General features: G+C 45.2%; 1 protein-coding gene across 2 annotated transcripts in view; it reads left to right on the top strand.

Annotated features, from left to right (window-relative positions):
• The window catches only part of SORL1 (sortilin related receptor 1), a 55,157-nt gene extending 47,729 nt beyond the window's left edge, over positions 1-7,428 (top strand). For both annotated transcript variants that reach the window (XM_036397377.2, XM_036397376.2), the window contains exons 41-48: positions 182-366; positions 1,766-1,885; positions 1,985-2,149; positions 2,958-3,132; positions 3,561-3,667; positions 4,275-4,467; positions 5,505-5,717; positions 6,727-7,428. In XM_036397377.2, coding sequence (XP_036253270.2) covers positions 182-366; positions 1,766-1,885; positions 1,985-2,149; positions 2,958-3,132; positions 3,561-3,667; positions 4,275-4,467; positions 5,505-5,717; positions 6,727-6,794 — 1,226 coding nt within the window. In that variant the 3' untranslated portion in view covers positions 6,795-7,428. The remainder of the gene's footprint in view (positions 1-181; positions 367-1,765; positions 1,886-1,984; positions 2,150-2,957; positions 3,133-3,560; positions 3,668-4,274; positions 4,468-5,504; positions 5,718-6,726) is intronic.
• Positions 7,429-13,536: the final 6,108 nt, after the last annotated feature.

Below are 13,536 nucleotides of genomic sequence, written 5' to 3'. Positions count from 1 at the left end.
CAGAAAAGCAAGGCTGGGTTGGGTTCCAGAGTCTCAGGTGCTTCTGTATAAAGGAAATTACTGCGAAATCATGAAAGTACAGCCCAGGAGAGGCAGGCTCCTGTCTGTCTGTGATGCTGACCCTTCCCTCGTGCTTTGTGCTTTGCCTCACCCAACAGTGCCCCTTTCTCTTTTTGCTCAGTGGCCAATCTGACAGCTCACACCCCCTATGAAATTTCTGCTTGGGCTAAGACGGAGCTGGGTGACAGCCCTCTGTCCTTTGTGCACGTGGTGACCAGTGGCACCAGGCCAGTGTCCCCAAGCCTCAAGGCCAAGGCCATCAACCAGACGGCCGTGGAATGCAGCTGGACTGGCCCCAGGAATGTGGTAAGGCACCAACCCTTCCCTCAGAGCCTCTGAGCAGCTCACAACCCCCCTGAAATCAGGATAATTTGTTTGGAGTGAACTCCAAGGCCCTGAAAATTTTGGGGATAATGAGGGAAAGAACTCCTCCTGCCTTTTAAACAGAAGCAAAGCAAAGCTTCTTGTGTGTTTGTTGTAGTGAGAAGTGGCTCAAACACAGCACAATGCTCCAGCAGCCTTTGAATCAACTGCTGTTACCCGAGATGAGCTTGGGGGGTTTGGGTTGGGAGTTCAAAGGGAAATGGGCAGATTGAGCTTGGGCAAGACAGAGGGAAAAGCAGGAAAAGGGTCCAGAGGGAAAAGGGTCTTTGCTTCATGCCCCTAAAATTGACAGCCAGTGGGAAATGGATTTGTAGAAAATTCTCAAAGTCTGACAGAAGTCTATTTCCTAATTATAATACATTGTAAGTGTTTCTTAACCTATCAACTTTTACCACACCATACTGTAAATACCTTAAAACCAATAATCTAAAATTACCCCTCGTAAATCCTACTACAGTACATCTTTCATAGTTCTATTTCTCCAAAGTATTTGGTCTTATTTATAAAACCATCCTTTAAAACTGGTTTCTAGTTCCATTTCTGTCTCTACAATATCTGTTTCTGGCTCCATTTCTCTCCCAGCCATATCCATCCTATTCCATGACATTTCTAAGTCAACATTTCTCCAAAGTATTTAGTCTTATTTATAAACCCCTCCTTTAAAACTTGTATCTTGTTCCATTTCTCCCTCAACAATATCTGTTTCTGGCTCCATTTCTCTCCCAACCATATCCATCCTATTCCATGACATTTCTAAGTCAACATTTCTTATCTCAAAGCTTACACACAGATATGCACTGTTGTATTTGTGGGGTGCCCCGTGGCAGGAAGGAATGATGAATCTGACTCCATGTTCTTAGAAGGCTAATTTATTATTTTAAGATACTACATTATATTAAAGAATACTAAACTAAACTACACTAAAGAATACAGAAAGGATACAGACAGAAGGCTAAAAGATGATAATGAAAAACTCGTGACTCCTTCCAGAGTCCCGACACAGCCTGACTGTGGATTGGTCATTAAGTCAAAAACAATTCACATGAAACCAAACAACTGTTGGTAAAGAATGTCCAAACACATTCCAAAGCAGCAAAACACAGGAGAAGCAAATCAGATGATTGTTGTTTTCATTTTTCTCTGAGGCTTCTCAGCTTCCCAGGAGAAAATCCTGCGCAAAGAGATTTTTCAGAAAATATGATGGTGACAACACAACAAATAAACCTTCTGTCAGACTGAGAATTCTCTACAAATCCATTTCCCACAGCAGCCAGCGGATGCTGTGGGCCATGCCAATCCCTGCTGTGCTTTTCCTCCTCAGATCTATGGAATTTTCTACGCCACGTCCTTCCTGGAGCTGTACAGGAGCCCCCACAACAGCACCACCAGCGCGCACAACGCCACGGTGCTGGTGCAGCGCGACGAGCAGTACCTGTTCCTGGTGGGCTGCCCTCCTCCTCCTCCTCCTCCTCCTCCTCCTCCCTCTGCCCGCCCCTGGCTCCCCCAGGACACTGCCCTGACCTCTGTGCCTCCCTCCCAGGTGCGGGTGGTGTCTCCCTACCAAGGGCCCCCCTCTGACTCGGTGGTGGTGAAGATGATCCCGGATAACCGGCTGCCGCCGCGCCACCTGCACGCCGTGCGCACCGGGAAGACGTTCGCCGTCATCAAGTGGGAATCGCCCTATGACTCACCTGACCAGGACATGGTAACCCCTCACAGAGCCTCCTCCCGGCCCTGTGCACACTAAATCCTGCCCCAAACACAGATCCTTGCTTTTCTTCTGCTGGAGAAAGCCTGAGGTCGGGTCTATGCTCCGCATAAAATCAAAGCGCTGACACCTCCAACGTCTTCGTTTCCTCCCTGCTGGCCATTAGCTCAGGAGTGTAACATTTAAAAAGAGCCAGGTCTGGGATATCTGTTGCTGACCAAGTCTAAAACCAGCCCTGGGCATGTGCCAAAACACCTTTCTGGCCTTTGGCTCTGCCCAGGAGGGTAAGGCTGGGCTGGGGCACTGCCCCCTGCCTCAACAAAGCCCAGTTCTGTTCTCTGCCACGCTGGAATACACTCAGGTCTCGCTCCATTGAAGGCCAGTCATTTTCTCAGCAAGCTTTCCCCTCCCCTTCTGCTCCAGAGACTTTACCAGCAAAGCTTTGGAGGTATAAACCTTCCCAGCAGAGCTGGAAACTCTGACAGGGCAGGGGTTTGCATTGCATCCTTGTGATTCACCAAGAAATACAACCTGAGCTTTTCCTCCTGCTCTCATCTGTTCCACTAACTGCATTTGCTGTATCAGTAAATGCTGATTTTCTGTATCAGTAATTTCCTGTATCAGTAAATGCTGATTTTGGGCAGAAATCTAGAGAGAGGCTTGGAATTTTGCTCCCCAGGCTTTCTGTAAAGCTCAGCCCTGGTTTAATGCAAATTTTACCCACCCTCTCTAATGTCCTACCACTGTTAAGCTGAAATTCTGCAGGAAAATTAGATTTTTTCCCATCCATTTCCTCCCCCTCCAGCTCTATGCCGTGGCAGTTAAAGATTTGGTGAGGAAAACGGATAAAATCTACAAAGTGAAAAGCCGGAACAGCACAGTGGAGTACACCATAAAGAAACTGGAGCCAGGAGGGAAATACCACGTGATTGTCCAGCTGGGAAACATGAGCAAGGAATCCAGCATGAAGATCAACACAGGTGAGGGACACAGCACCCATCCTGAGCAGCCTGGAGGATGCAGGAATGTCCCTGCAGCTCTTGGTCCTCTCCCACTTTGCCCACTGGGCAAAGCCCAGTTCTGGGAGGCCTCCCAGGGGAGGTGGTTACACCCCCAAACAACAGCAGTGGAGAGGAAGCTTCTCAAATGATATCTGATGTTTTTCTCCTGATAAATGGAGGTGGGAAAGGCACCAGTTTGGCTGTGCACCCATCACCAAGTACCATCACAGCCCTACCAGTGAAAAATTCTTCCTGCATCTCCTCCAGCACATCCCTTTTCCAAGCAGAGTATTGTGCTGATCCCTAGAAAACCCCACTAACTTTCAGAATTGACTCAATTTATGCAATAGGAAAGTGCCACCAGTGCTACAACCTCACCCCCTGCCACTTTTTTTTCCCATTTGTAGTCCCCCTGTCTGCACCGGACGCCTTAAAAATCATCACTGAAAACGACCATATTCTGCTTTTCTGGAAGAGTTTGGCACTGAAGGAAAGTAATTTCAATGAAAGCCGGGTAAGTTTCGCTGTGCCTCCTGTCCTACAGAAAATCCTGGAGCAGAGTCAGTGCAAGGCTCCTTTCACAGGCTCTGAAATCCATCCTGTCCTTGGTGAGCCCTCTACAAGGGCTCACTAAAATTCATGTCATGGCTGAGGCTCTGAAGCTGATAGATCCAATCAGTCACCTTTTAGGAACATAATTATCCTGCTAGAAAAGGACAATTGTCCCCTGTGTGAAAGGACTGAGAAAAGGACACTGCCCTGCCATGCCAGGAAGTCTGAAAGTTGTTGTTATTCAGACTTGGATAGAAAATCTGTGAAATGTTATCTGTCAGAGCATGGGCAAAGAGAAAACTGCACCAAGAAAGCCCTCCTGGACTCTGTGCTTGGGTGGGCTGGGATGGGTGCTAAGGACAGAGTGGATCAGACAAACCAAACCAGAGTCATTTAGGTTGGAAAAGCCCTGCAAGATTGGGTCCAAGCTGTGCCCAGTCCCCACCTCGTCCCCAGCCCCAGGGTTCATCAAAGCCAGATCCAGGAGGAAAACCAAATTTCCAAGCCCTTTTGGAAGGAGCAAACCCACCCTCTGCAGCCGAGTGACTCGGGGCTTGTGTTTCCGCCAGGGCTACGAGATTCACATGTTTGACAGCTTGATGAACATCACAGCCTACCTGGGCAACACCACAGAGAACTTCTTCAAGGTGTCCAACCTGAAGATGGGCCACAATTACTCGTTCAGCGTGCAGGCACGGTGCCTGTACGGGGGGCAGATGTGTGGGGAGCCAGCCACGCTTCTCTACGACGAGCTGGGAACAGGTGAGTCCCTGTTTCCTCCTCATCCTCCTTAAAAAAACACTCAGGGAAGCCTCATAAATTCTTTAGGGATGTGTTGCCCTGTTCTTCTAAACCTTCTGATGTTTACAATCTTGTAATGGAGTTGCTCATACATTTTTATGTAAATAATTATTGTTTTTACATTCCTCTCTGGAGGAGGAGAAATTTGATGGACTGTTGGTTTGTCCACTGTCATTGGAGAGGTGGCAATTTCATCCTCCAATCTGTCACAGACACATTCTATGAAAAATCCTTTTGTTAGGACCTTTTCTCTTGAGAAGCTGAGAAGCTTCGGCTTCTCCAAGTTTTGCTGCTTTGGAATGTGATTTGGAAAATTGTTTACCCAGCATGTGAAATTGTTTTTACTTGATGACCAATGACAGCCACCTGTGTCGAGGCTGTGAGCAGTCACAAGATTTTATTGTCATTCCTTTCTATTCCTTGCTGGCCTTTTGATGAAATCCCTCCTTCTATTATTTTAGTATAGTTTTAATATATCATTTTCTTATAATATAATATATCTCATAAAATAATAAATCAGCCTTCTGAAACGTGGAGTCTGTGGTGGTGTTCGCAAGGGTCTGAGGATGAGGGAAGAGATGAGGATCTGACTGCATGTTTCAGGAGGCTTGATTTATTATTTTATGATATATATTATATTAAAACTATACTAAAAGAAAAGAAGAAAGGATTTCATCAGAAGGCTGACTAAGAATAGAAAAAGGAAAGAATGATAACAAAGGTTTGTATCTCGAACAGAGAGTCTGAGCCAGCTGGGCTGTGATTGGCCATTAATTAGAAACAACCACATGAGCCCAATCCCAGCTGCACCTGTTGCATTCCACAGCAGCAGATAACCATTGTTTGCATTTTGTTCCTGAGGCCTCTCAGCTTCTCAGAAGGTACAATCCTAAGGAAAGGATTTTTCATAAAGGATGTCAGTGACACTGCTGTTTTATTTTGTGTGCTGTTGTGACCAGGGATGTGCTAAAGCAGCCCTTGTGTCCCTCCCTCACCAGGTAAAGACCCCTCAGCCACCAAATCAGGCCAGGCCACGGACGTGGCTGCCATCGTGGTGCCCGTGCTGTTCCTGCTGCTGGTGACCCTGGGCATTGGCTTTGTGGTGCTCTACATGAGGCACAGGAGGCTCCAGAGCAGCTTCACTGCCTTCGCCAACAGCCACTACAGCTCGCGCCTGGGCTCGGCCATCTTCTCCTCCGGGGATGATCTGGGTACGTGGGCCCTGGTGGCATCTGGGGACAGCACTGGGGGTGTGACATCGGGGCAAGAATTCATTCTTTGTCTTGGTTTGGGTCACTCTGGCCTCACAGTCTCTGTGGATTTGATATCAGAGCACAAATCAGAGAATTACAGAGTCGTTAAACTTGGAAAAGATCTTCAAGATCAAGTCCAACCGGCAAAAGTTTTCCCAACCAAATGTTTTTATCAAATTAAACCTCTCCTTCTGATGCAAATCACTTGGAAATGCATTGAGGATGTGAAATCAGGGCAAGAATTAATTATTTTATCATGGTTTGGGCCACTCTGGCAGCACAGTCTCCATAGATTTGAGCTAAGACTGCAAGTCACGGAATCATACAATAGTTAAGGTTGCACAGACCTTTAAGACCATCAAGTCCAACTGCCAAAACTTTTTCCAACCAAACATTTTATCACATTAAACCCCTCCTTCCAATGCAAATCACTTAAAAACACGTTGAGGACATGAAATCAGGGCAAGGATTAATTCTTTTTCATGGTTTGGGCCACTCTGGCCTCACAGTCTCTATGGGTTTGATCTAAGAGTACAAATCACAGAATTACAGAGTTGTTACACTTGGAAAAGATCTTCAAGATCAAGTCCAGGAGGCAAAAATTTTCCCAACCAAACATTTTTATCAAATAAACCCCTCCTTCCAATGCAAATCACTTAAAAACACGTTGAGGACATGAAATTAGGACAAGAATTAATTCTTTATCATGGTTTGGGCCACTCTGGCATCACAATCTCGATGGATTTGGTCTCAGAATACAAATCACAGAATTACGGGATTGTTAAACCTGAAAAAGACCTTCAAGACCATCAAGTCCAACCACCAAATTTTCCCAACCAATATTTTTATCAAATGAAACCTCTCCTTCCAATGCAAATCACTTAAAACCAGATTTTAAAGTGCTGAGGATAAAAACCAGATTTTTTGAAGTGCCCCCTAACAGCTCTGTTTTGGGTTTGTTTTCCAGGAGATGAGGACGATGAAGCCCCAATGATAACTGGATTTTCAGACGACGTCCCCATGGTCATCGCCTGAAGTTCATTTCTGACTGTACAAAACCAAATGGTGTAAATATTTTATTTGATAAAAAATAGTTGATTGTTTATTTTAAAAATGCACTTTGAGTTGCAATACGTTATTTTTATATGGGCCAAAAAAAAAAGAAAAAAATAATAATAATTTTAAGAATACACTTTGTAGTAATCAACTGTGAATTGCAGACTAGGTTGGTTGAGTAACAAATTGCTTTGATTTAACATTAATTTAGTCTTACAAGGCTATGCTTGCTGGGCATGCTTTTAAGTCTGTGAGATATTTTCCGTTGACTAAATTGGCTACTCATTTTATTTTTCTAAGACAAGAATAAATTTATTTAAAAAAAAAAGAAAAATTCAGGAGATTATATATGTAGAGAGAGATAATATAGTCCCTGAAGGTTTTGCTTTTACTTTAGGACAAAAAAAAAAATCCTTTGGACTTTGTTTTATATGAAAGTATTTTTGTTGTGTTAATTTATTGGGAAATCTGCTGAGGAACAGATTTCCAGAGTCGTCAGACATTGTACACATTCTTGTGTAGAACATGTGCCACTTTATCTTGCAAGGCAGTCGTATCTTGGCATCCCCATCATTGTCCTTGCCATGATAATAAAAACCCTCATTTTCACTGAGTTTTTCTCCCTTTTAAAGACCCAATCTCTCAGCAATCTTAACGTACAGCAGCACGTTGTTTTTAGGGATGATTTTTAGCTTCCTGCTGCTGTGGGAAGTCAAAAATATCCCCACACCAAGAGGTGCTGCCCAAACCCCTCCTGCTGCTGCCCCTGCCCATCACACAGGGCTTAATTAATCTGGAGCTCACACCTACCACATCACTGGAACAAAAAATTGCCACTTGCACCTTAAAACTCATTTTCCAGGTATTTTTAGGATACCCCTCCTCCGTGGAGCTTCCCTCAGATGCCAGCACGGTGGTGGGATGGAAGGGGGAATCTCCAGTGTGTGCAAATCCAGATTTTTCCACACTCACCCGGAGCAGTAATTACTGAAAATTTAAATTAATTTGGCCCAGAGCAGGGATTTGATGCTCCCTCCTCAGAATTTCCTAAAAGCAGCTGTAGTTTTACCTGCAGCTTTAGAAATAATATAAATATTCACATACATGTTATTTTCTCATCTCACATTCCCAGCAGACACAATACTGGCTGCAGAGCCAAATGCAAAGAGTCTGCTCGCCACTGTTTGGAGCTTTGATTTTGTGACAGCAAAATGTGAATTTCACCAAAAAATGTGAACCTCACCACTACCTGCCAACCCAGGGGCACGACAGGAGAGGATGTTCAGGGCTCTCCCCTGGCTGTGCTCGATATATGCAAAACTTCTCACCAGGAAATGCAGCACACTGTCTTGTCACACTGTTTTTGTGAAAAACAAAGGTATTTTTGCTGTGTAAATTAAGTTATAATTGCAGTCTTCCTACAGATGAAACGAGAGAGGCCAACTATGTTTTGATACGTGACTGATCCGTTTAATTTCACAATAGAAAAATGTATATAAAAAAAAAAAAGTTGAAGCCTGGATGGTTTGATACTCTAGAGAAATACTGACTCTATTTTCAATTACTGGTGTTAGCATTCCCATACTGGTGACAGATTTTTTTTCCTCCCCACCAAAGCTGGGACCAAACTAGAATCAGATTTTTATAAGTAGCAGCAAGCTCGCAGAGTTGCAATATTTTTACCTTGTCAGTGGATCAGGTGCTGCTCAGGAGTTGAACTTTTGAGGAAAATCAACCCAGTACACAAAGCTCAATTTGCCTGGAGTTACAGCTGCACAGAGAGACCAGACTCTGACCCAGAGGCTAAGCCAGCCTCAAAAACATAAATCAGAAGATTTTATGCAGGAGAGGAAGCCTAAAAACAGAGATAAGGAGTATTTAACCCCTTCTTTATAAAGTAATTTTTTTAGCACAGGTAACTGAAAATTACAATGTAGCATCCCAAAATCTGGTGCCTCTCTGGTGAGGGTGAGGAGGGGTTAAATTCTGGTATTTTACTCATCCAGGGTAGATCCTGCTGCAGTAAAATGAGCAGAATTTAGAGTCTGGCCCATCTCTGCCTAGCCAGATGCCAAGGGGGACCCTTGTGACCACTTTATATCCTGCAGAAATCCCTTGGCTGGAGATTTCCAAGCATCACCTGGGCGGACAGGTCCCTCCTGGCCACTCTGAAAGGCTCCTGGCTCGGGGACACCCGTGTAGAACAAAGAATTTTGTACCCAAAACCCAGCACTTTTGGTTAAATCTAACTCCCAAACACAGCGTGGGCTCTCTGTGGAGCCACCCAGGGATCTGGGGACACTGCAAAGCCACTCAGAGCTGTCCCCAACCCTCCCCTTCACTGCAAAAATCACCACTGTGCTCTCAGCAAAGCAACTTTCACAGGGCTAGTGCATTTTATATATAGGGATAGAGGAGTCTGGGCTCCAGGCGGGGAGTAACCCATGCAGTTCTGGGGTAAATTGTATATTTTTATGAACTTTTGAAGCACGGAATCTTGTTCACGGAGACATGCAGGGGGTGGGAGGGTTCTGCTGTAAATATGGAACGTGGATGTGGATGTATATTTTGTTCTGGATTTGTTTTCAGTAGCCTTATGTGACGTGACATGACTTGCTACCCTAAATTTCGGGAGGTGGTTTGAGTTTGCTTTATAGGAACCCAGTAAAATGTTTGGATCAAAAAGGGTATGGAAAATACCCTGGGTAGGAGGAACTTCCAGCACTTAATTTGTGTTTGCACCCATTTCAGAGGGCCCTGAGTACTCTCAAGTCCATTTGAACAAAAGACTAAGCTTGAACATAAAAATCTGCTGAGGTTTTGGACCGTGAGGCTTCTTTTGCTTTGGCTCAGGCTTTTTGTGAGGTTTTCTTTTTTGTGTTGGGGGTTTGGTTTTTACAAGAAAGGACAAGGAGGTATCATTTCCCAGGCTGGAGACCTATTAAAGATCAATAAAAGGCTCTTTTCAGTCTGAATAAACCCCATCTGTGGGTTGCCAGCCTGTGACCGTGTTCACAGGGGTCTGAGGATGAGGGAAGAGATGAGGATCTGACTCCATGTTTCAGAAGGCTGATTTATTATTTTATTATATATATTATATTAAAACTATACTAAAAGAATAGAAGAAAGGATTTCATCAGAAGGCTGGCTAAGAATAGGAAAAGAAAGAATGATAACAAAGGTTTGTGGCTCAGACAGAGTCCGAGCCAGCTGGGCTGTGATTGGGCATTAATCAGAAACAACCACATGAGCCCAATCCCAGATGCACCTGTTGCATTCCACAGCAGCAGATAACCATTGTTTGCATTTTGTTCCTGAGGCCTCTCAGCTTCTCAGAAGGAACAATCCTAAGGAAAGGATTTTTCATAGAAGATGTCTGTGACACCAGCCCTGTAAAATCTCCTGAACCCAGCGAGAGCAGAGCCCACGCAGGAAGCAGCTGGAACAGGGGTTTGGCCAAGGGCCTGAACCCCAGGAAAAATGCAGGAGGATTTCAGAGAAGGGTGAAATTTGGGGAGAAAAGCCCTGCCTGCAGGTATTTAATGTGCAGAAGGGCTGACTCTCCCTGCCCTAACCTGCTCCAGGTGCTCCCACCTGGACACAGCCTTAGGAGAGAGCTCAGCCCCGGGAAAAGCCACTTTTCCTTGGACACAGAACAGGTTGTGGAGATGTTTGGGAGCTCAGAGGCAGCTGGGAAGGGAAGGGAAGGGAGGAGCAGACAGGCAGAGCTGGCTGCCAGCACCCTCATGGCCAAAGGGGCTTTGTGTTTGGTGGTCACCGCGTAATTTCACCTCTCCTGTGCCCAGAGTCCCCAAAACGCTCACATCACCCACCAGGGAACCCTCCCTGAGCACAATTCCCATCCCTGGCAGGGCACAGCTCAGTGTGAGCATCTCCGTGCTTGGAATCAGAGTACATTTAATGACAAACTCCACCTGCTCGCTGATGGAAAAGCAAAATGTCATTTTTTAGCAAAAAAAAAAACCCAAACTTTTCTGAAAGAGCTTTCGAGTCTCCTTCAAATGGGCTTGAGAAGGGAAATGGTGCAATAACTCAGCTACTCTTGGACCCCAAGAGCATCTTTGCTCCTGGAAACAGCTGCAACATTCTAATTAACCCTTACAAACCTGCATCAGTCCACAAGCAGCCAGCCTCTAACAGAGGTAGTGTCACCTTTGAATCAGGTTCTTTAAGTGAAGTTTAATGTTGTACTATTTGAATTGCTACTCTGTGTCCTTTATTTGTTTGGTTGTTTTTTTGTTTTTTTTTTCATTCATTGATTTCTGCTATGTATTATTGCACAATTTTGAAGGAATTTTTGTCTGTCCATATTTTTTTTCCCACTTAATAATAATAATAAAAAAATGGATTGGGTAAACAAATCAGTTTCTGTGTTTGGAAATTATCCAGCATCTGTGTGTCTAGTGCAGGAAAAAAAGGAGATTTTTTTTTCTGAATATAATTTTGTTTTACAAAACCTAACAGGATTTTAGAATCACTGAATGGTTTGGGTTGGAAAGGACATTAAAAATTATTTAATTACTTTTTTTTTAATTTAAAAAACTTTAAAAAATTAAAAATTAATTAGAAATTAAAAATAATTTAAATTATTTTTAATAAATTAAAAATAATTTAATTTCTACCCGCTGCCATGGGCAGGGACACCTTCCACTATCCCAGGTTGCTCCAAGTTTCATCCAACCTGGCCTTGGACACATCCAGGGGAAACCACAGCTGCTCTGGGCACCCTGTGCCAGGGCCTGCCCACCCTCACAGGCGGGAATTTCTCCAATATATCTATATATATCAAATCTAATATATATATCAAATCTAATATATATATATCCAATCTAATATATCCAATCTCCAGGATATCCAATCCAACCCTGCCCTGGGTCAGTCTGAAGCCGTTCCCTGTGACCCCTGTGTCGAAGGGGCCTGAGGATGAGGGAGGAGACGAGGATCTGACTCCATGTTTCAGAAGGCTTGATTTATTATTTTATTATATATATTACATTAAAACTATACTAAAAGAATAGAAGAAAGGATTTCCTCAGAAGGCTGGCTAAGAATAGAATAGCAAAGAATGATAACAAAGGTTTGTGGCTCTGCCAGAGAGCCCGAGCCAGCTGGGCTGTGATTTGCCATTAATTAGAAACAACCACATGAGCCCAATCCCAGATGCACCTGTTGCATTCCACAGCAGCAGATAACCATTGGTTGCATTTTGTTCCTGAGGCCTCTCAGCTTCTCAGGAGGAAAGATCCTAAGGGAAGGATTTTCCATAAAAGACGTCAGTGACAGTTCCCATCCCCTCAGTGCTCCCGATCAAACAGCAGGGACAGGACAAGGGCAGGGAGAATCAGGAAAATTGAGCTCGGTGCAGATCCTGGGAAGGGCCACCCTCATTCCTAAGGCAGTCACGTCTGCCTGTCCCTTCCCTCAAGGTCACCAACACCCCCAGACACCAAACGCCGTCTCCAGCCTGTCCAAGCTCCACCTCCACGTTGGCACAGCACCACCTCCGGCGTTATTTTCTGTGTTTCACACCCATTTCCAGGACACGGGGTGTGTGTGAGAGCACCCCACACCTGAGCAGCCCAAATCCAGCAGGATTTCTGCTGCCAGGGAAGGTAATGAGCAGGCAGCAGCCTCCTCACACATCCTCATTTCCCAGCCCAGATAATTGGAAAGGCAACATGTGATCTTGGTGGACATAATTGAGGCGTGCAGCATCTTAAGTGTTGCACTTCATTAACATTTAGCTTAAGGCAACGTTAACAAACAGTCGTTCCTTGCTCCCTCAGTCCTGAATAAAGCTGATTTTTGTTTCCTAGTGCTGCTGGAATGGATTGTTCCCCTCAGGAGGTACAAGGAGCTCCACCTCATTCCCAGGCACCCAATTTCTGCTGGAGGAACTGATGTGACTCTGAAGCCTCAGCGCTGTCACTGAGAAAACTTTAATGGAATAAAAGTTTGCCTCATCTCCTAGCAAAACCTGCAGGTTTCTGTGGGTAGGGAAGATTTCCACCCTAAGCTTTTATTGCCTGTAACATTTTTTCCCCACTATGATGAGGACCCATCAAAGAGGAAGATTGCAGGCCCTGGAGGAGCTTTGGATGGAGCACAAGGCACAAACCCATCACAGCTCGCCTGGGCACCCTGTGCCAGGGCCTGCCCACCCTCACAGGGAGGAATTTCTCCCCGATATCCAGTCCAGGGCCTGCCCACCCTCAGAGGGAGGAATTTCTCCCCGATATCCAGTCCAGGGCCTGCCCACCCTCACAGGGAGGAATTTCTCCCCGATATCCAGTCCAGGGCCTGCCCACCCTCACAGGGAGGAATTTCTCCCCGATATCCAGTCCAGGGCCTGCCCACCCTCACAGGGAGGAATTTCTCCTTCATATCCAGTCCAACCCTGCCCTGGGTCAGTCTGAAGCCGTTCCCATCCCCTCAGTGCTCCTGATCAAGCAGCAGGGACAGGACAAGGGCGATGAGAATCAGGAAAATTGAGAGCTGGATCCAGGCTCCCCTCACTCTGCCACTCCTGAAAATTCACCTCCTTCCCCCAAACAACATCAGGGGCTGCTTCCTGCAGCCACAGGGAGGGGAAGATGTGGATCCTGCCTGCAGAATGAGGAAACCAGGTGGAAACGCAGCAAAAAAAACCCCTTCCCACCAGGGGTTAACTTTGCTCAGAATCGATGGGCTCTGATGTTGA

The sequence above is a fragment of the Molothrus ater genome, chromosome 22, assembly GCF_012460135.2.
Source record: "Molothrus ater isolate BHLD 08-10-18 breed brown headed cowbird chromosome 22, BPBGC_Mater_1.1, whole genome shotgun sequence".
Classification (NCBI taxonomy): Eukaryota; Metazoa; Chordata; class Aves; order Passeriformes; family Icteridae; genus Molothrus; species Molothrus ater.
The sequence above is the reverse complement of the archived record's forward strand: the minus strand, read 5'-3'. Positions and strand labels throughout refer to the sequence as shown.